At 37.4% G+C, this 22,165-nt stretch overlaps 1 protein-coding gene across 11 annotated transcripts in view; it reads left to right on the top strand.

Annotated features, from left to right (window-relative positions):
• The window catches only part of ESRRG (estrogen related receptor gamma), a 377,135-nt gene that overhangs the window by 322,735 nt on the left and 32,235 nt on the right, over positions 1 to 22,165 (top strand). For all 11 annotated transcript variants that reach the window (XM_027739489.2, XM_027739491.2, XM_039378793.1 and 8 more), the window contains 2 exons: positions 1,192 to 1,302; positions 5,723 to 5,884. In XM_027739489.2, the coding sequence (XP_027595290.1) occupies positions 1,192 to 1,302; positions 5,723 to 5,884 (273 nt within the window). The remainder of the gene's footprint in view (positions 1 to 1,191; positions 1,303 to 5,722; positions 5,885 to 22,165) is intronic.

Here is a 22,165-nt window from a genome sequence, read left to right on the forward strand (position 1 = left end):
CAGTAAACTCTGTGCTGTGTTCTTCTTGCTGTGCACATAAACCATAACTTCTTTGGTGATGGCTTCCCCTGCTGTCCAGAAGCCAGTTCTGGAGATATTTTGTGCAAGGGAGAAGAGAGATGGGAAGTAGTAGAGTAGGGCACAGTAATGGCAGTAGAAAATATAAATAGAGGGAGGAGAGCTAAAATAGACAATGAAAAGAAGAGTGAGAAAGTGAGTTGCACTTTATTACATTGCTCCCAGGGATCATTGATCCGTAATGTGTCCTTGCATTCTTGTGTAGTTAAGTCCATGTCATCAGGGACAAATTTTGCACTTGGTATTACTTGTCCTGTTGCCCTGCATATGTGCCAAGTTTTTCAACTTCAGTATTATGTTACTACTTGGTTATAGTCACATTCATCCTGGTTGTCTGGAAATTTGCCTGGGTGACTCAGAAAGAAATATTTCATTGTTTTATAGGACCTACCATCTTTCCACCTTTTTTCATTTTGTTGATGAGAGCAGCTGTAGCTTGTTTCAGGAAGGTAAACTCCTATATATCTGTACTAAACAGGTAGCAGAGTGCTTTCTTAAAGCGATGAACAGTATGGAGGTAGAACACAAATGTTAATTCATCGTTGATGACATCTAAATGCACAGCTGTACAATTTCTTTCAAACCTTCATGAACCATTTCAGGTCTTTAAGCCACATATATACTCTGACTTTACTAAGGATACTTAGTTTGTACCCTCTGGCTATGTTAATCCATCTTAATTAGAAGCATTGGTTTTGACTATCTAAACTTTATACAGCACTCATTGTTTCTGAAGTTCTAATTCTCTGTACTTCTCTACTCATAATGTTAGGCTTCTATATCTCTGAACTTCTGCTTCTGGCAAAGATGACTGAAGATCAGACTCTTTCAAATGGAAGCTAAACTTGTTATCTGTTTGTAATAATATGTAAAAATGAATGAATGGTTTTAAACAAACAGGAAATTATGCTGTATATTTAGTCTTGCATGTGTGAAAATCCGAACAGCTTGCAAATACTTGTAGTGCTGATTTCCATTGCTTTCTGAAATTAATCTTTTGAAATAAACATGCTTTTAATATAAATATTGGAAGGCAGGAAGTAGAAGATTGTAACCTGAAAGGCAACCTCATAATACATTTAATTACATGTTTGCTTATTTTTCCAAATGTAGGTGTCCGCCTAGACAGAGTACGTGGAGGTCGCCAGAAGTACAAGCGCAGAATAGATGCAGAGAATAGCCCATACCTGAACCCTCAGCTAGTTCAGCCAGCAAAAAAGCCATGTGAGTACACCAGATACACAAAATTTCTCTTTGAGTACAAGGTATTGACTCCCAGTCCTCTTTGCTAAGCTCCTTCTGACTGGAACAAGGGTTTGGTCAGAGGATATTGCCGTGAAGACTATATCAATTTAGCTGTTAACAGGTTTTGTTTTAAATATGCTCATCTTTCTCAAGTGGAGTTGAACAGAGAGTGTTTTTTACAGGTGGAAGTGTATAAAAGCATGGTTTATGCAGTGCAAATTTTACATTTACAGGTTATCTTTATTTTCAGTGGTACATAAAATGGTTCATACTGTGATCATTAGCTCATTGAGGCTTCTACTTTCAGATTTCACAAGAAAGTGATTTTTGTAGTTTTCACTAACTAAATGAGTTCGACTGCTCAACCTCCCAATGAAAATACATTAAGAGCCTCATTAATTTATACCTATAGATTAATACACTACCTAGCATTAGATTAAAACAGCAATATGCCACACTAATAACAAAGAAGAGATTGGTAGTTTGGGCTCTAGTACCCTCTTCGATTTTTTTGCTTTGTTTTGTTATGTTTTAATAATGTCCTTGATTGTATCTTGCCAGGCTGAAATTAAGAGGGAGAGAGAGAGATGATCATCTCATTGCTAAAATACAAGTTCCATCCTCTTTGCGATTAACTAAAAATAGTTAGGGGTTTTGCTTTGCAGCTTATATAAACTCAAGCAGCGACTGTACTAATTCCATGAAGTAAATTTAATAGCATTATAGCTGTAGTGCAAGAGGTTGGTGTATTACCCTGAAAAGGCATAACGCCGTATTAAGTATTGTAAACTCCTCTGAATTCAAACGAGAATACACATGTCCAGTTGCTCCTGCCGAGAAGGTTAATTTGCTCCTAAAATGGATAAATAAGCCAGAGAAATAAGGAGGGCAAATTCTTCCTTGTCTCCCATTTGCCTCTGCCCCTAAGCCTCTGACAAAACACATGTCAGTTTTAGCCTCTTGAAAATACCTGGCTGTATTGAAAATGGAATTTGTTTCCGATCGTGTTCCCCAGTAGGGGACAGTGCTGTGTACAATACGTTTGAGCATATGGGGATCTGGAGAGCAAATAAACAGTCTTTGAACTCTAAGTGAAAGGGCATTTTAGCTGTGTCAAAGAAAAAACAGCCAGTTTTACATAAAATTAAGGCTTAAGTGAACATATGGCATAGTTTCCTTTTGCCTTTCCAAAAAACATTATGCTGATTATATTCCTTCAATTGTCCAATCTGGCATCTTCTACTCAGCCTCCATAAGCTGTCCCACTGTTCTGTAAATACAATCTAGGGCTGCACTAAGCAGATTTTGCACATTATAATAAAAACTTTCTGATAATACAATAAAATTTAATAAACTCTAATGCTTAATTTCATTAGAGGTTTAGTTTTCCTGGGTGCACAGATTTTCAGTTTTTCAATTACTTGATATTGTCATTGAGTAGAAAGATTGGTAGCCTAACATACCAAAAAAGCCAAGACCAAACAGACAAAAAAAAAAAAAAATTCCAGCCCAAAAGCTCCAAGCCCTTAAGGCATGAACTGAGGTTAATGCAATTGTACCAAAACCCAGGAATCTCTGTGTAAACCCATGATTACTGCAAAGTGGTACTACATTACCTTTAAGACTATAACTACACCAATTTCTTTAAACTCCATTTGTCTGAGATAAACTAACCTCCTCATATATCATTGCTCATTATCTAAGTGCCTCCCTTTTTCTTAGCTTGTCCAATTACAAACATTTCTGTAACAAACATTTATAAAACTTAATTTTCAAATCTGGACAGATAAGTGTCCAGACTTGAAATAGTTGAATCGGGTTTGTGTGGAAGTAGCTTGGGAGATTTTCTGGACCCAGACTGATAGTTTGTGTGTAACAAAGGCGCAGGAATGAAAATTGGGTTCTATTGATTCTAATTAGGGAAACATTAAATAAGATTTACCTAGAAACAGTGCTCATGGCTATTCAATTTCCTGAGTGATGGAGTTTTCTAAGTACATCCAAAATTTTCCAATGTTTTATACTAGTGCATGAGCCAATACATGTAGCTTTTTCCCTCTACAGGGTGAGAACAGGTGCCTGGAGGAACTTTCCTACAGCTGCTTCTGATCTATAGTGTATTTTCCAGCTTCACCATGGACTCTAATGGTCTGCTTGTAGATCTTATTAATTGCAAAATCAAAAAAAACAAAAAAGGGATTTTGCGAATCCTGAATCAAAATATACAATATTCCTGAATCATTTATAGAATGCCATTGGTGAGGAACCTCATACAAAAATGGAAGAGGTTCTTTGGCCATTTCTTCTGTTGTATGTAAAAAACCCCCATAACTTGGGGATGAGAGGACATTCATTTATAACTGGTTAAAACATCACAGAGTTGAAGTCCTCAACTACATATGTTTAGATGTTAAGAAACTCTGTAATTCATTTATTCTACTTTTCAAACCATGTAAAAATATTGGAATTTGGGAGGAAGTAATATTAATTTTTTTCTCTCCCATGTTTTCTGTGTGAAATTGAACAGGATATGAAGAGACTGTTTAAAAGAATTAAAAAAATGTCTAAAGGCTGTTTGCCAATATAAGTTGAAACTATCACCTGTCATCTTTAAATAAGAATAGAATTCTTCATTAATCAGTTTGATAATCAGGAGAATATTGAGATCAAGAATTGCTCACTTGGCCTGATTCCTATAGTTCGTATAAAGCATGAATGTATCCCCTTGTAATAAAACATGCTTGATGTGATGGTTTCCAGTTGGCTCTTGCACTTATTATATGAAGGACTAACATATATCACAACTTCTGACACACAAATTTGGAATAAGGCAAAAATTGTTGAGACAGTAGATCAGAATCAAGGAGTCTGTGTCACAAAAGAGCAATAAAGTATCAGAAATCTGAATCAAGTGAGTATGTTATGGAAATATGTCATGGGCACTGCTGGGCAAGTCACATCCCAGTCAGCTTCCATTGCAGGAGGACAGTGTGTTCCATCCTGTGACTTACATGCAGGTGGCGAAAATTATACTAGTTCTGACAGCTTTCTCTCCAGTCAGAAAATACGTGGCATCTTCTCCATTTATATCAAACCCCATAACTCTTTATCCCACCAAAAGGAACAGATTCCTGTAAAATCACTGAGAGCCTTTTGGGCTTTAAATTCTGATGGTGCATTTGAGGTCACAAGATGTACCTACCATGAAAAATAAAATGTAACTATATTGGGAAATATAGTAATGTATCCTGTATTAGGAGGCTTAATGAATTAGTCCGTTTTCCATTCTTCAGTTCTGCCTTCTCAGAGTAATAAATCAGGCTCCTGTATAGAGAGAAAATATTTCCATTGTGCCTTCACATAGTGCTCATTTTATGTTTATTCTACTTATAGAACAGCAACACTGTATTGTAAATCTTCCAGGCTCTTCTCCTCTTTTTCCCTCTCTGCACTTTTCCATATAACTTAATTGATTATTCCAAATAGATTTGACAAGTCATCTGGAAGAAAAAGTAAATACTACACACATGAATGGAAATGCTACATAGATAAAAATAAGCAGTATGTGACTATGATAAAGTATCATTCTTTGCACAGAACAAGTTTTCTGAGGTAAAGTTTGCATACTTTTATAGTTTTACACTCTTTATTCTCATTGATTTTAAGGTTATTCCTGTTTGAAAATGAAAGGAGATATTAGGGTATTTTTGCACTTAAGAAGCTAATTGTATACATGATTCTAAGTTTCTGTGTTTCGCTGAACATGAAGTTCATGTAAGACAACACCCCATTTTTCTTACAGCATAGGCCCCAAGGAATACAGGTTCATTCTTAACATTTCAACAGGAAGGATACTCTTAATTTAAGATATTTGAGATAATGAACGCTTAGAAAGTCCTGAGATCAGTTTTGTGGCTATAGTTTAACAGCAACATCTTAATAGAAAGAATGGTAGTTGGAGTTGCTGACAGAAGGTGCAGAATTCAGTGACTGACTAACTGCTTGTGGTAGTTACTCGCTCAAAAAATACACTTGCCTTTGGGAATGGGAGGGTTAGAGGAAGGCAAAACTTTTCTATTTGTGCAGTCCAAAGTATATTATAATGCGTGAATCTTTTTCTATAAGGTTTGTACTTCAGTAACAGAAGGTAATCATGTATTTCTATGTTCCATTAAATTTACTATATTATGAACATACATGTCTGGCTTGATAAACATTGTTAATGGATCAGATTTGTTTGTGCTGTAACCACTTGTAGAAGCCTATGAAGTTATGATAACGTGTAATTAGGTTGAGTGTCTTAAGACAAATTCTTGTGCACTTTGAAATCTGAGCCATCTGTTTGAAATGTAGAATGATACTACTGGTGATCTCGTACTGTTCTGGACTGTTTTTGCAGATAACAAAATTGTCTCCCATTTGCTGGTGGCTGAACCAGAGAAGATCTATGCTATGCCTGACCCCACTGTTCCAGACAGTGACATCAAAGCACTTACCACTCTTTGTGACCTGGCAGACAGAGAACTGGTGGTGATCATTGGATGGGCTAAGCATATTCCAGGTACATACAGTATTTATTGCAAATAGATAACATACAGAAATCATTGCATGGGTTATTCTCTTCTGGTAAAAAATACTATTTTTTCTCTCCCTACAGTGCATAAAGTTTTCTTAAGACTCCAGTTTATTCACATAGAACATAGGTTAGATAATAACATGTTACCTTGAAAGTAGTGGTATTGTTGCAGTGAGTGTTACTATGTTAATAAGTTTTACATACTGCTTAGTGAATTAATTTTTTTCATGTATTGCTTTTACTAAGATAAACTTACCTTGCTATCCAGAGCATCAGCCTGGTATGAAGGGTAGTGCAAGTCCTCTCCCCTGTAGTCATCTGATTCAGCATTACTTGAATTTAAGTCTGGCTGCTCTGTAACATAAATGCTGCACTACCTTATACTGACCAGAGGAGGTGAAAAAATTCAGTTATATTTTGGCCTGGCACAGAGGAATTGTTCTCTTCATTGAACTAGAGTGAGAACAGAATTGTACCAGCAATTCAGTAGAAAGTACTGAATTGTACCAAAAAGTCTCCTCTTACGACTTAGTTTTTCCTTGATCTGCATGAAATGGACTGCAGTCTACTTCACGGTAATGCATTGATACTGTAAAAGCTGACTGGCACTCTTATTAGCAAGAAAAATGGGGGTCATCAAAAGCAGTTTCTCAGAAGATTAGTGATTTCTTCAGATAACAATTCAGGTATGTTTTTCCCCCCAGTGCTGAGGTGTTTGTTCTTGCTCTGTGAGCTAGCAGACAAACTCAGAGAAGTCTCCAGGGTTCTCAGTCTGTCACCTTTCACAAACAGTAAAGTCACAGAAAAAAAGGCCAGCTTTCTTTATTGTTTCTTAAGGCATTTTTCTAGTCCAGCAGATGATTTAGCATGTTGGTGTGTTTTCATCATTAGTTTTCTAATTTTGATAGTGGAGCCTTATTAAGCATGAGACTGGATAACCTTTAATTCCTCAGAATAATACGTCATTCTAATTTTAGATGTGATTTTGTGATACTTTAATAGTAGAATAAATAATCCTGTCAGTTGTTTGTTTATCAAAGTTAAATACATTTTATTTCTAGTTTCAAAGGCAGTCGCAAAGAAATATTCTTGGGGTTTGTTGGGGTTTTTTTAAATGCAATATATATATCAACACAATGAAAGAATAATAGTAATTTGTACATTTATGGAGTATTATTTTACTTCAGATGAAAGACAACAACCTACAGGCTCTAAAATAGTCAATATGCGACTTGAAATTTAGTCACTCTCTATTGCCACAAACGGTGTATAAACAAGCTCTTGTATCACAAGCAGTGTTTTTCTGGTACAGTTAACTTATTTCTGTCTCCTTAAACTAGTTTGTCTTTATGCTTTGAATGCTACAGTAATTTCTTTAATCAAATTGATGGAAGTCCCTTTCCCAGCCCACACTGAAACCAATTTATTGGTCATGATACGCCGGCTATGTTGCTAACAGTCGTAACGAACTGTCAGGCAATATCGCAGTGGAGCTAATTTGAAGTCATTAGGTGTGCAGCGTTCAGGCAACAATTTGTTACAGTGGTTAGGAACACAGCTGACATTTCTGAATGGCTTTGTTCAGAGCAGTTCTAGATGAGCTCAAGCAAATTGTAAACTAATTTAAACATCACTCTATATTATAGTAGCTACTTTGTCTTACACTGGTTGTTAATAAAGCACCCCAAATTAAGTCAGAGTGAGTTAAGTAGGTGAGTTTGAGTTTTATCTTTAGAAGATACTTAGATCACCTTAACCAAAATAGAGTAGCTCTCAAAGAAGTCAGTCATGCTCCATAGCAGTTTCAGGGAAACTTTTGTCAGTTTGATTTGTGAATATGCTGGGGAGCTTTGATTTGGCTGGAGGGATGAGAAGAGCGGAGGGATGAGACTGAGCAGCCTTTAAAATGGTGGCTTTGGTTAGCTTGGAAAAGGTATTGGATGCCATAAACTGGCCTTGAAAATTTAAAGTCTGCGATCTGAACCAGTTGAGGAACGTTTCTGCCGTGAGACGCCATTTTAGTACAAAGTAGATTCAAAACCGTAGCTGCACTGGTAAAGCCGCACAAGGTAAGTTTACTTACCTGATTCCATTTACAAACGAGAAGGAAAAAAACCCCAGGAAATTAAGACAACGTTTTTGTAAGCCTTCAGTTAACAGAGAACAGTGATAAAATCCGTGTTTGTTTTCTGGCGTTTGAATGCAAAAATCAAAATGCAAAAGGGCTGGACATGCTAAAGGGCAAGTGATGAGCTTTTGTAGCTTGATTTTGAATGATGGAGTACTGCTGAACTTGGACTGCCTACTCTCAGCTAATGTCTGGCAAAAAACAACTTGTAGAAGAGCCTGTACTGGTGCTAGCTTTCTAAGCTAACAAATGTTACTAGAGATAGAAATATAAGAGAATGGGGAAGAGGGTGCAAATTGCATAAAAGTTCACTGTAGCTTGGCAGACTAAGTAAATCCTTGGTATAAGTCTCTTAGAGTCGATTAATTATACCAGTAGTGAATTTGTGCCTAGCACAGCAAAGCAGCAATCAGCAAATCTTTCTTTACTATAGTGATTTCTTAAGGTTCAGTGTAATTAAAGGCCCTTATATATCAGGTGCTTAATAACTAATAAAGATTTCAACTGTAAAGCATTGCAATGTAAAATTTGTCTTTGTGGAAGAAACCGAAACAATGTTTTTGCTACTCCAAAAGAAATTCTTTTAATGGGATTATCTATGGAAAGGTAACAATGCGTTCTGCCCTGGCCAACCATTTCCCATTGCAGTCATAAACTAAAAAATGTTTTCAAATTATACAAAGTTCAAGTGCTTTCATAAAATCATTAGTATTTTTGTGGTATTGGAAACATTTCAATACTTGCTTTTATTGAATGAAAAGTCTATACAATCTACAAAAGAAAATATTGAAAGAAAAATATATATGGAAAGCCTTTATCAGTAAATAGAATTAGTCTCCTTGCATTTATAAATCAAATAAATGGAAAGTGTGTTGTTATGAAACATGACCATGTCTTATCTGAAGAAGAAAAAGATCACAATGGCATTAGGAAATGCTTGACTTTAGTTAGAGAGGCGTAAGGGCACAAGAACAGATGATGGTGCCCTAATAGCCCTTTTTAAGAATGACAGGGCCCCGCCATTAGCATCCTTTTATATCCTTGGAAATTGCTCATGCCTCGCTTTTATGGTTCCTATCTGCCTGACTCTTTTTTATTTCTCTTTCAATTTCATCCGCGCTCGGATAAGCGCATGCTAACACAATATGATTGAGCTGTAAAATGGAACGCTGTCGCCTCTAATCTCTTTTATGTAGATATGGAGGTACTTCCACACTCCACTTCATTCTCTCTCCATTGTTGGCCTTTTTAGAATGTGTTGCCGAGTAATGGAGGCTCAGTCAAATATTAGAGCTAGGTTTCACAGGGTGTGATAAGAAGATTATCGGCCCAGCAGTCAGATCTATTGTTGTTCTTTGTGTCAGATTAAAATATTCTGATGTACTGTAACTTCGTTAGTAAAATATTGGAGGTGCTTAGGGAGAGGCTGATGCTGCCTCATCTCCTGCCTGATGAGACAAAACTCCTATTAACTGACCTAAATAAATTTTAGATATATTATAAAGCCTCTGTAAGACTTTTATTTTATTTATTTTATTTCACTTTGTTTCATTTTATTTCATTTTATATCTTCTAAATAAGGGAGCCTTTCATAATTCAGTGTTTTCTGGTGGTTGAGTTTCCTACCCTTTGCACTGTATTTTGGGAAGTTTCCATTTTATATTTGGTCACGTTATATTGATTAAACTTTTGCAGTATGGAGCGCCATTCTGCTGATACCTGGTCACAGCATCAGAGTTGTTTAGACTTGATTTCTGTAATGTAACTCTCTTGTTGACATTCAGCAAAAATGCACAACGTTCTTTCATATTAAGTGGAGGCAGCAAACATTAAGCTCTTAAAAATGTGCATAACAGGAAGCTAAAGACAAAATGTTCTCTAAAAAATTTGCATGCATGAAAAAACATCAACCAGACCATAGAAATCAACTTTTTTGCACTTAAGATGAAAAATTTGTTTGGAAACAGTAAATCAGACTAATACATCAAAAATAACTAGTTACATTATTTAGTCAAATAAGCCTGCTTGTCTTCAGCTGTGTCTCTGTTTTGTTAGCAGTAACCGTGTTCAAGGGAGGGAATAGTTAGAAATTGATACTGCCACTGGTGCTAACATTAAAAAAAAAAAAAAAAAGAGGGGAGGGAGAATGATTTTGATGGAGTAAATACAAGAATGTTTTGAATATTTTAGTGCTAGTGTTAATTTTTTATGAAACATTGTTGCTCTGGCATACTCTTTGTAGAGGACAATATTTAAACTTTCCTTTCCAAAGCAGCTCTCAGGGGTGTAGTTTAACATTCTAATACTGAATGAGAACATGATATGCTTCGGAATTGTCATTTCTAAAATGCCCTTTTCTCAACATCTGGTTCAGAAGTACCATCCCATGGAGGTAAAAGTACAGAAAAAAAGTTGACCATAGTCACTTTTGGAAAGCTGATGTTTAAGAAAGCATGAGCACTTACACATATGGTACGTCCACGCAGATATGAATTAGGTGCATATATGTACCTGTTCTCATGCACACAGTTGTTTATTGTCTGCCTCTAAATGGACATACAGCATGTGTTTAAATGCCAGAGAAAAAGTCTGAATGTTGCTTTATGATCATACCTGAAATCATATGTTGCAACGACCTGGTATATGTAATAACATACACTGCAACCATAACCAGCATCCTGTTTATGCTCAGATCTTTCTCTGTATGGTTATTGGGGCAGCTAGTACAGAATCTCAGCGCTGTAGGAGAAATGGGTGTCTTCCTGTATGTCTGTGCCATGCTGCTTGCTGCTGTAAAATTTGTTCTTTCTGTTGAGGTAGAGGCCTTCTCTAGTCTCTTGTGCTGTTAGCTGAATTTAGGACCACTTGAGGCATGAGGAGGACTCCTGCAGCTTTCTGAGAGCACCCCATCACAGGCTACCTGTCCCTCCACAGACAGGTAGACTTGTAAATGTGGTGTTTACTGCTCACGTAACATGGAATGGAGTATGAGTTGTTAGGTGCTAAGAGGTTGGTAGTAACAATAACTTGAGCCTCTTCGGGAATCAGGACATCCTGCCCTTTAGCAATGTGCTGACTTGGATACTTTATCAAAAGCCCCGTATCTGCTCTTCTTTTAACTCCTTCTACAAGCATGCACTAAGTGCAGAGACCAGACTTGCTCTTCCTATATGGAAATGTTCTTGAACTCACAACTTGTGTGACGCGATCTAAGGCAGACCATTCCCTGGGCCTTAAGGATAGAGATTTCTGCCAAAAGGTTTCTCCAAAATGAATGACTTCCTTGACCTCTGTCACTGAATTGTACAGTATGGGAAATCAGCAATTGTCTGCCAGTTTTATTTTGAGCACTGGTGTGGATAGATCACCCGACACTGCCAGTGTTTAGACCACCATGTTGAGTCAAGCTTCTCTAAGCAGAACAGAACAGAAGTGTGCCTAAAATGCCAGCAGTTCACCTATGCTGTCACTTGAAGTGGTAGGAATGGTGGCAATTTTCATTTCCTCATTTTTTGAAAATAGCATCACAGAGAAGGTTTAAGGGATTTTGCAAGGTAGGATTTCAAGGATAATGCATAAATAAATACTTCCGCAAGTCTCCAAGCCTTTTCAAAACAAAACAAGTAGTCGTGGTAGATCTGTTGGTGGTAGTCGAAAGATCTGTTTGTTTATTTTAAAATTATTTAATGTATCCACCTGAGATATGGTGGTGGGCTATTCTTCATGGATCTGTAATTGAAGTCAGTGGCAAAATTTCAGCTGATTTCAGTGCAAAAGGGTAGTAGGCCTTGTGTGCAACTAGGCATGCACACAGTCTTAGTGTGTCTCCTAGTCAGAAAACATTGATTCCAGTTCAGAACTGAGAGAGACAGCAATGGAGAGGTGAGGAGGTTTCTGTTACTGCTACACGGAAATGTCCTGGGGTAAAAAGAGCACTTTAGTTTCCACTTTCCATTTTTTACTTGCATTAAATTAACCGAGGGGGGGAGAAAAATAATCCCAAACATATAAACATCTCATCACATGCAATTATACATAGATATAAAATAAATTTGTAGTAAAACTCAAAAAAGCAAAAGAAACTCCTGCTAGTTATGACTTTAAAGTCCCTATCTATTACTTGAAAAAGCTTGTTTAAGACTAATCATCAACAAAAGCATAAGAAAGCCAAAAAATGGAATTAACAGGTAACAAAAGAACTTGGCTCAATTCTTATGTTTTAATATTGTAGGGTTTTTTAGAAAAAAATCCTTTGTTTAAATCCTTTTCTCTCAAAATCAGAAATAAATGGTGACTTTATATCTCTGTTAAGTTCACCTTTTGTTCATATAAAAGTACTTGCTTTCTCCTTCTGAGTGACTGTCTCCTTTTTGTTTGTTTGGTTGGTTTGGGTTTTTTAATTTTTTTTTTTTTTAAAACAGTCTTCTCCACTCATGCCCCCAACATTCACACTACACTGTCTGGCTGTTGGACTTTTTTTTTTTCCCAGTGTCCCCCTTTATCTGCCTCAACCAATCTCCAAATGAATGCATGTCTATCATGGCCTTAGCTTTGACACTCTGGATATATTGATTAATAGTTGCCCTAAGCTCCTTTTAGCAAATCAAATTTTCACTTTTAGCAAGGATTTCGCCTCTGATTTATTCAGCAAAGTGAAATGCACTAAATTGACTTTGACATTCAGGGAAAATGGCTGAAAAACAAAGAGGGGAGGAAAGAGATATAAATTGTGTGGCAGCTGGAGACTTCAAGCATAAAAGAGGCAGTTTTCTATAGAATATCACTGGTTAATTTGGAAACACGCATTTAAACAGCAGTACAAATTATTTTCTTAAAATTAGATGTTTTTTAGACTGAGGATTTGGGATATAATAAGGTTTACTTAGCAAAGTGCAATATATTCAACCCAAATTCATCACTTGCTAATCATGGTGCAAGTGTGGGATCCACTTTTGTTGCCACTAATAATTATTATGTTAAACGAGAGCCAAAGAGGTTTCTGAGTAGTTTTATAATGAGGTGCTAAATTGGTAAATATCTTCCTACCATTGCATTATGTTGTTCACTCCTGTCGCCCTTTAAAAATAAGAAATGATTAATAAAAAGAGAGCAAATCAACAGTAATGAATGCCAGTGCTTTTCATTTTCTTTCTGTAAATAAAAATGGCTATTATTTGAGTCTTAAATGCAAAAGTATAAAAAGATGTAACAGCCATTTGCTATTACTCTTCTAGCAAAACCAAGAGTGTTGTATTACCCTGGGTGACTTGTAGACTGACTTACAGACCCTGCTTCCTTGCTTGTAAATGTTGTGTCACTGAAGTACCAGGAGGCTGAAAATGCCCCCTCGCATATTTGCAAGTGTTCGAGTGCACTGCTAAATAGAATAAAGGAGAAGGGAAAAGAATGGAAAGAAATTATTAATCTGTTCCATTAGCACTTCTGGATGTTTTTGAGGGGAGCTGTACAAAATGCAAAATAAAATTGCAGGAAATGGTTTGGTCTTGTTCAGTGATCAGACATTACAACAAAAAGTAAAAAAAAAATGCATGTGGTAGTTTGCTCAGTTAATCTATAGAGACAGACCAGGAGCCTTTGGTAGGATCAGTTGTCATGGATGTACAAGTCAAATGTGCTGTGCCAGCCTCTGTTGTTTAAGGATCTGGCCCTGAAGGGATAAATCTCCATCAGTAGTCAGTGTATCAGTGGGAGCTGAGAGTTTCCTTTGTCCCCTGTGTGTACTCACCACCTCAGGACTCTGCAGGAGTGTGCAGAATCGAGCTTTAAGCAAGTATTTCCACTCAGAGGACAACAATACTCACCTTTGTACCCACTTCTTGTGTGACAAACAGGTTTACTAGATTAGGTCTGTGTAAATTGCAGATGACTCAGTAGCAGTTTTCCTTCTTCTGAGCCAACAAGGAATTAATCTTATTACCAGAGGGTAAGAAGTCTAAATGTATCTTAACCTTTTTAATTTTACTGTAATCTCCGTTCTCTTTTTTTTCTGTAAGCAAGCTGGATGTGAGGCTTCAGTAATAATGGCTTTGTGCAAGTGGGACAGCATCTGGAGTGCCACACAGGAGATAGCTGGGCACATTAGATTTTCAGGCATGTGACCTCTTTAAAGTCATTCCATCACCACTCCCCATAATTTAGCCAACCAATTAAATGCCAACCTTATTAAAAGGCTGCCAGTTAAGAGCATATTGTATGAAAGAATTTGAACTTCTGAAATAGTCTTTATAGGGGTGTCCTTTCCCAGCCTTCCTCTAAGTGTACAGTTCTTACTTCAAGGATGGCCAGCTTCTTACAAGGAGTGCATGGCTGCAAGGTAGGAAGATGCCTTGCTCAGAAACACAGTAAGAAAGTTGGAACAAATCTTGACATTATTCTTTAAGTGAGGACTTTGCAGAAGAGGCAAATGCAGCAGAAGTGAGCCTGTCATTTATGTTCACTGAGTATCACTTATGTATTTACAGGACTTCTCTAGAAAAATAAAGCTTTTTTTTTCATCCAGATTCACAATTTAAAGAACATCCAAACAAAGAGTGGTTTGGCAGTTTTAAAATTCCTGAAGGCTTTGTTGGAAATAAGATAATCAATGTTACATGTCATTTAAGTTGGCATATGAAGGGATCATAGTAGACACTGGAAACGCAGAAGTAAAATTAGAGCAACATAGCCCTCTTATGGTAGCTGTTTAGGCTGTTTTAGTGTAAACATCTGACTTACTCATCTAACTTAGCCTCCAACAAAAATATATTTACTTTGTTCTGGGTGGGGAAGAAAAGAGCACTTTCTCGGTCATACGTGTTGATATGTAAAACCAGCATGGAATTTTCCCCCTCCTAGGAAAGAGGAAAAGAGCCAGTTGCTCAGACTGGAATTAGGGCAGACAGGTCTCCACCTGTATGACTGGGTCAGAGACACAGGATGGTCTAGTTTCCTAAAGTCAGCTGAGACCAGTTAAATACTGTAATTCTGAGAATGCCTCTACTTTCTCTCTGGATAAGTTCGGCTTCACACCTGCTTAACCTACATTAGAATAGGATTAATTACCTGAATTGCAATGCCCCCTTAGCCAGTCAGCACGTTTCTGGCAGGGCACATGGTGACCTGGGCCTGGTTATATATAGTCTGTAGATAACAGGGGAGCACCTGGGTTGTAATGGCAAGGCTCAGCCCAGCCTGATAAAAGAATCAGCAGTTTTTAAAAATGAGTCTGTAGTAATCACCCTCTGCATCAGCTGGATCATACAAGAGCTTTATGAACTTACGTCTTCATTGGTAGTAAGCTGTTTTATTGGGTAGTGCTCAATTTATGCACATACATTATAGGCATGTATCTGTGTTGAGAAAGAATCCCAAGAAACATAGAATCCAAAGAAACCAAGTATTTAATTACGTAGATGGAGCACTTATTCACCTGTAACTTTTGAAGTCAGGGTTCCATGTTATTTAATTCATCATCTCCAAGTTTTATACTGTATAGCAGGCAGAAATACTTGGGTAATTTTCCATACAAGAAAAGAAACACACAGCCTTCCTTTAATTTGAAAACACATTCTATAAAGACAAAGTTCTCTGACAGGATATTGGTCTGCCCAAGATATTTTCCATCCCAGACTCCTGAGGCACATATTATAGATGAGTGGAAATTTCACAGTATAGCTCTGACCCTTCTCCCAAGATGTTTTGTTCTGCCATGTCGTGCACCATCAGTTTCAATCAGCTGCATTAACAGTTGAGGTGAAATCAAATATTGAAATGAGACCCAACTACAGATGCAGAAGGCTCCGAGTTCAATGGAAATGGCACTTGCAGAGTAGAGTCAGCAAGCTTACCAAGTCCTGACATGTTATGCATGAGAACACCAGAGCAAAGAGTTGTGATGAGGGCGGAGAAGAGGCGGGGACAAATCTGCAATTTTCGTGCATCCAGCTGTTGGAGAGATTAAGGGGGAACAGTTTAGCAGATAATGACTGCTGCTCATACGTTTGTTCAAAGAAGAGGTTGCACTTCTTAGCATAAGTATATCGTGACACTAGCAGGCTACAGGGTATTTCTAGCCAGAGATTTTCTTCTAACTATACTTTAGCATCATGCCTGCATTAATGAACAGGCATTAGACTCCGAACTTGCTACGATTCAACCTATATGTGGTAACATATGAAAGTTACTGTGACCCTTGTGTCTTTCTTAATTAACTGTACTTGCAGTGAGAAGAATTTAGAGTCCTTTCCCATATCAGTCTCTTGTAGAAAGCCATTCCACTTTGTGGTCTGTTCTTCACTTTTTACTAGTTTGAAGTTTCCCAGGAATAAAGTTAACTGTTGCATGGATTCAGGAACAGGTTGTTTAGTGTCAGGGAATCTTCAGCTACACATATAACATGCAAAATGAAACCAGATGATCTTCATTCAGTGAAACCGATAGGAGTTATTTTGAAGAGTTTTTTCACGTTTCGACTTAACATTTTCCAGACACCATTAATGACTTGTGCTGAATGCTTTGCTTGATGTATTCAACCCAAATTTGGAGTTCACAGTGTTCGCAGGATTGTGCCTGGCACTCCAATGGTGATGAGTAATTTGTACTGTGTACTGTAATCCTCATATATGAAGCACACTGTGGACTCTCTAATGAGAAGTTCACTTGGAAACAGGGTGCTTCAGACAGGCACCAGGCACAGAGTGCTGGTAGGGCTGGGGACAAGTAGTGCACATGCTATGCAGGATTATTCCTGCTTCCTCTGTAGCATAAACCTACAGAGGGCAGTGTCTGACAAGAGGCTTAGATGGGCATTTCAGGAGATAAGAGGATGTTTTTGTGGAATATTTGCATGTTCATAACTGCAATCAGCCAGCATCAATGATAAACATACAGTCTTTCAGAGAACCTGCTTGGAGGGCAAAAAAAAAACACCTAAAAAGAGCTTGTGATGGGGAGATAAGAACACGGGCTGCCATGGGGCTCCTGACTTCCAGTGCTTCAACCAACACGGATGAACTAGAATTTGCCATTGATAGCTACACCAGCAAGTGTACTGTCTCTGTGGTAGAAAGTGGTAGCTATTTATATACTGAATGGCAATACTAAACAATTTAGGAGAAGCAGTGAAGTGTGTCCTATCCAATTAAAAATGCAGTGAGAATTTTAGGTAGGCAAAATGTAATTATTTAATTGGAGTTTGACCGGGATGCTTTTCTGCTGTTAAAATAAGTATAAATTACATGAGCTATAAAACTTTAAATTATGAAAATATTTTGAGGTCTTTGAGCATGGTAATTGGAGCTATATATTCAACTTTGTTTTTATCCTGACACTTCATAATGGCTGTTCCCTAAAGCAAGCTTTTTTTTACATTATCGAATATCCCTTAGTGAAGCAAATTAGCAATCAGTCTGGAAAATATTTAAGTAGTACAATCACATTATTTACACAGGCACTTCCATTGTGCAGAGTCCTCTGTGTTCCCAAATATTTGTAGGATCACTTCCTCAGCTGTCAACATTCACGCTTGAACCTCTCTCTTTAGTAAAGCTCTATATGAAAATCCATTTAGGCCAACAGAAAGACTTGCCTTGATTTCACTGTGCTTTGGATCAATCCCTAAATATACAGGTCACTATCTGAAACCTGTATGGACCTCAGTGCTTTACTCTTTGCCTTCTGCTTGAATTAACATTTTTGTTTAAATGGGGGAGGGTTGCTTAGTGCAACTCCTTGCACAAAGCTTTTTTTTTATTATTTTATTATTAACGAGAAAGAGAATCCTACTATGGAGGATTCATTTACTGTAAGCAGAATAAGAGTCTGCTCTTATCTAGAACCATATTTCAGTGCTTACAGGAGCATCAGCATCTGGCCAGAATGATAGAATGTTTGCTGTGAAATGTATTATGTAAGTGTTTATATTATCAATATGGTGCAGATAAAAATCTACAGAAACACTGCATTTAGCGTTTGGAATAATTTTAAAACACCATCCGGCACACTTCTGGAAATAGGTTCTCTGATGCTATGGCTACAGTCAGTGACTCCAATTGCTTGAATTATATTGTCCAAAATACACTCCCCAATTAACTTATCAGGTTGAGGAATTCCAGGTATTTATTCTGTAACTTTGATACTGGTGGGGAGTGTTCTCCTGGGGTTCTCTAAATTAGAATGACTTTTCTTATGCAGTTGTTTTTTCCCCTGATTCAGCAAAGACTTTTTCGTCAGAGTTTTGCTCTTTGGCTTTTTCTTCACTGCTTTTTAAGGTTTGAACACACAGTCATATTCTGGTACTCCTATTGATACAGTGCTGAGGTACAGGCTCCATGTTACATCCATACTTGGCTCGTTATCCTCTTATCAAGCTCTTTGCATCCCTTTGTTTATTTGAGGAGACAGGAAGACTGTGTGAAGGCTGCTTAGTCAGGGATATCAGCGTTGTTGGCAGGGGAGTGATTGCCAGTTGAAAAACAAGGCATTATTGCTCATTTTTTCCCTCTTATTAGTTTGATTACATTTGCAAATCAAATCAATCCATCAGACATGATCAGGCCTCGTCCGCATTTTAAGGAATAGTAATCTCCGTCTAATAAGATGCAAATGTGTCACATCGGTAAGTAACCAATAAATCATCGTCTTGTCTTTGGCAATCATTAAATATCAGAACCAACAGTCAATTTTTAGTATTTTCAATTTGCGATATGCCGCTGGAATATAAAGATAGATGGACGTAATTACACAAACCAAACACTATTTCAGTTCATTCCAGACAGCAAATTTAGTGGAAGGTATAACTGGCTTGTCATCACACTACATTATTCCTGGCGGTTCATGCAAAGTTCACAGACAAGCTTCAAATGGACATTGCTTTTTTTACTTCCCTTAACAACGTTCCCACTACCACCACCAAACTTCAATAAATGACTTGAAATGCTATAGGACATCACTTCCATCAGTGCCCAAAAAGGCACAGGAAGAGAAACATTACCCAAAAGTCCAAAAGTTTTCTACTACTTGCTACATTCTTCCTCTCTCTTTTCCCTCCTTTCTCTTTAGACATTTTAATCTGAAATTTCAGTTTTTCCTCTGACACAGAGTAACTTTTTCACAATTTTTGCTAGTTACCTCAGTTTTAGTAATTACAGAATATAATAAAGATAGACAGTGAAGAAGGATTGGCACACCAGCTTCCCTCTCTCTCTCTCCTCATCTTTTTAAAGGAGTGAAAATTCAAATTGTTTTTCTTTTTCCTTTTTTTTAAAATTGATTTGGGATTTGGAAAAATTGATTGCCTCCTGTGCATCCCAGGGATTCATTGATATGTTTATTGTCTGATTTGCAATGTCTCGCTTTCCGTTAATGACTTTATTTGTGTACAACAGTTTACATGCTTTTCAAGACAGAAAGAAACAAGCTTATGTCCTGGCAGCACTAGTGGCAAAATAACCCAAAAATCTCATCTTAAACAGCAGAACTTTTATCTGGATATTTTGGACTGATTTAATAGTATAGGGTACAGACCCTAAAATTGCAGATCTGCTGGGAGACTGCTAATTTCAGCAGGAATTTGGGCCTTCTTACAGTGCTGAGTGACATAAAAGAGAGAGAGAGAGAGAGAGAGTGTGTGTGTGCAAAATACTGTCTCTGCTCCGACACAAGCAGCTATGCGGAAATAAGAAAAGAGGATTTTGTAGGCTTGTGCTGACTTAATGTAGGTTTCCAGCACACCAAAGCCAGACAGTGGGCTTACTGTGTTTGACCTTAAGAAACTTCTTGCCATGAGCTGTGTGCCCTGGGTGGACCTGCTGCTGCAGCATCCTGTCAGTTATGTTTGTTTCAGCTAACTTGCTTTGGGAAGCTGAACCTCAGGTGTTTTGGAGTGACTTGTGGAGAGATCCTTTAGCCCCCTCTGTGAGAAAGTAGTTTTCACAGTAGCAGTTTGATTTGATTTGGTAAATGAATTAAGTGGAAATTAGGGAAGAGGCTTGCTTGTGAGCATACCTGCTTGCTTTGGGTTCCCTGTCATGTTGAGCTCCTGTTAAGGAAGCAAGGGTGGGGAGAGTGGTTGTGCAAACGTTTACATGTAAGCTCCTGGATAGATACTGTGTGTTACTCATTCTTGGTATCAAAACTCTTGTTCTTTGATGAGGGAAAATTGCAAAGAAATACTGCTGCACAAGGTGTTGATTCCATGCGCCAGAGATTTAGACAACTTAAAATGTACCATCAATTACAAATATTTGTTTTTGAAACAAAATATTTTGAAATAGAAGATGTTATTACCTATCTTCATTTTTGTCTTCAAACTGGTATCAAGCTCTAGCAGCTTTGTGGAAACAAGAGATTTATTTCAGATTTAAATGAAGCTAAGTAATTTTAACTAAGTAATTTTAGCTCCTGTCCTAACAAAGTTGGAGCTTCCTGGCACTTTACATTAACATATTCCTGGTTGTTTCATACCTCAGTTGCTAACTGATGCTGCCTATGTCTCTTGCAAAAGTCTTCCCTCTTTTTGTAATCTCCAGAGACTATGGTGAGTAAAAGCTGCACACAGAGCCCATATGCCTAAGAAGCTCAGCACCAGAACCTTATGTTCTGTCTAACCATTTTACCTACTACCATGGTATGTTTAATTTGCTTTTTCATCAAATCAATAATGGGTCTAATTGAAAAAATTGGCAGAACTACATACAGCCTAGCTACCAGTGTCAGTGTTTTCAGGAAATCAGAGATGTTGCACAGCTATGCAAGTGACACCTGTGTTAGCACTGCACCACACACCAATGTGTGGGGAAACAAACATTACTCAGGTGCAGGACCTGTACCAATTGATCACTATGCTATCAGAATTAATCACCTGGTATTCAGCTCAGAGAACAAAATTTACATCTTAATATACGACACTCCTGCACATACACACATGCACTACTAAAAATGGCACTGCTCACTCCTGTTTGAAAGTGTGCATCTATTTTCTTAGGCAAGGCCTAGCAATTCTTGTTCCTAGTGTTAATTCCCAAACACTTGAGGTGGCTGCTCCTATTAAGTCACATCCTTTCAAATAGAAACTCAGACAGGACTGTGTAATAAAATGAATTTTGTCCCTGGAGTTGCATGCCTCATATCCTGCCCTTACTCTGACAAGAAAAAGGGATTTTTGAGAATCTTTAGTGCTCTGCAGAAAATAACCCGTGTGAAGATAAATAAATAAGTAAAGTTTGGCACTGTGCAAGATTGGCAGGCCTTCACCAAGATGGTCCAGCAATGGTGCAGGTGCATTGGCTAGCAGTGTAGAGAAGCTTGTGTGAGAACAGCACAAAATCATAGCACGTGCTCTCTGTTCCCTACTGACAGGAGTGCTCAGTTATCCCGGCTGCTGTGAACGAAGCCGGGCTTTATGCAGAGTCTGGTCGACGTCCGTGGGGCTGGCAGAAAGATTCAGGCCAGGTGCACCAACTGCAAGATGAGAATTATAAAACACTAATTTTAAAAGAAAGAAATGAGGATTTCAACTTCATGTTTTGTATAATTGCAGAGCTAGTGGGGTTTTAAAATACGGCAAAGCCTTAGTCATTAGCATAGGGTAATCACCTTTGCTGTTTAAAGACAAAATAATAACTATAGGAAAGGTATTGTACATTGACACAGGGAAATTTAATGCTTTTCAGAGAAATTTTGTGGGGATTTTTTATTATGTGGCTAATTACATATTTACATGTAATAGCACTAGCAGAGCCATTACAGTCCATTGGGTAAATAATATGCATTTTAAAAAACATTTATAAATATGTATTTATTTGATGGACCAGAACGGTTTTTTGAAGTCGTTCTCATCCACTGAGTAAATAATATATGGATTGCTTTTAAAAATAAATATGTATTTCTCCAGTAGACATTCCAGGCAATTGGGTAAATAATATGCATTTTTCAAATATTAAAAAAAAAACAACATACAAATGTATAGAAATCTGACCTAAATATGAATCTTCCTGAGAGAGCAAAATGACTCAAAAGGTGTCAGGTTTAGCTTTGAAATTTCTGTTTAGAATTGTCAGTTTGTATCACTGCCTAGAGTTAATTAAATGTATTTTATGCATTTTCATACATACAGTATGATATCAATGTCTGTTTACAGT

Source organism: Pipra filicauda, unplaced genomic scaffold, assembly GCF_003945595.2.
Source record: "Pipra filicauda isolate LSUMZ 115617 unplaced genomic scaffold, ASM394559v2 scaffold147_size4022426_pilon, whole genome shotgun sequence".
NCBI lineage: Eukaryota > Metazoa > Chordata > Aves > Passeriformes > Pipridae > Pipra > Pipra filicauda.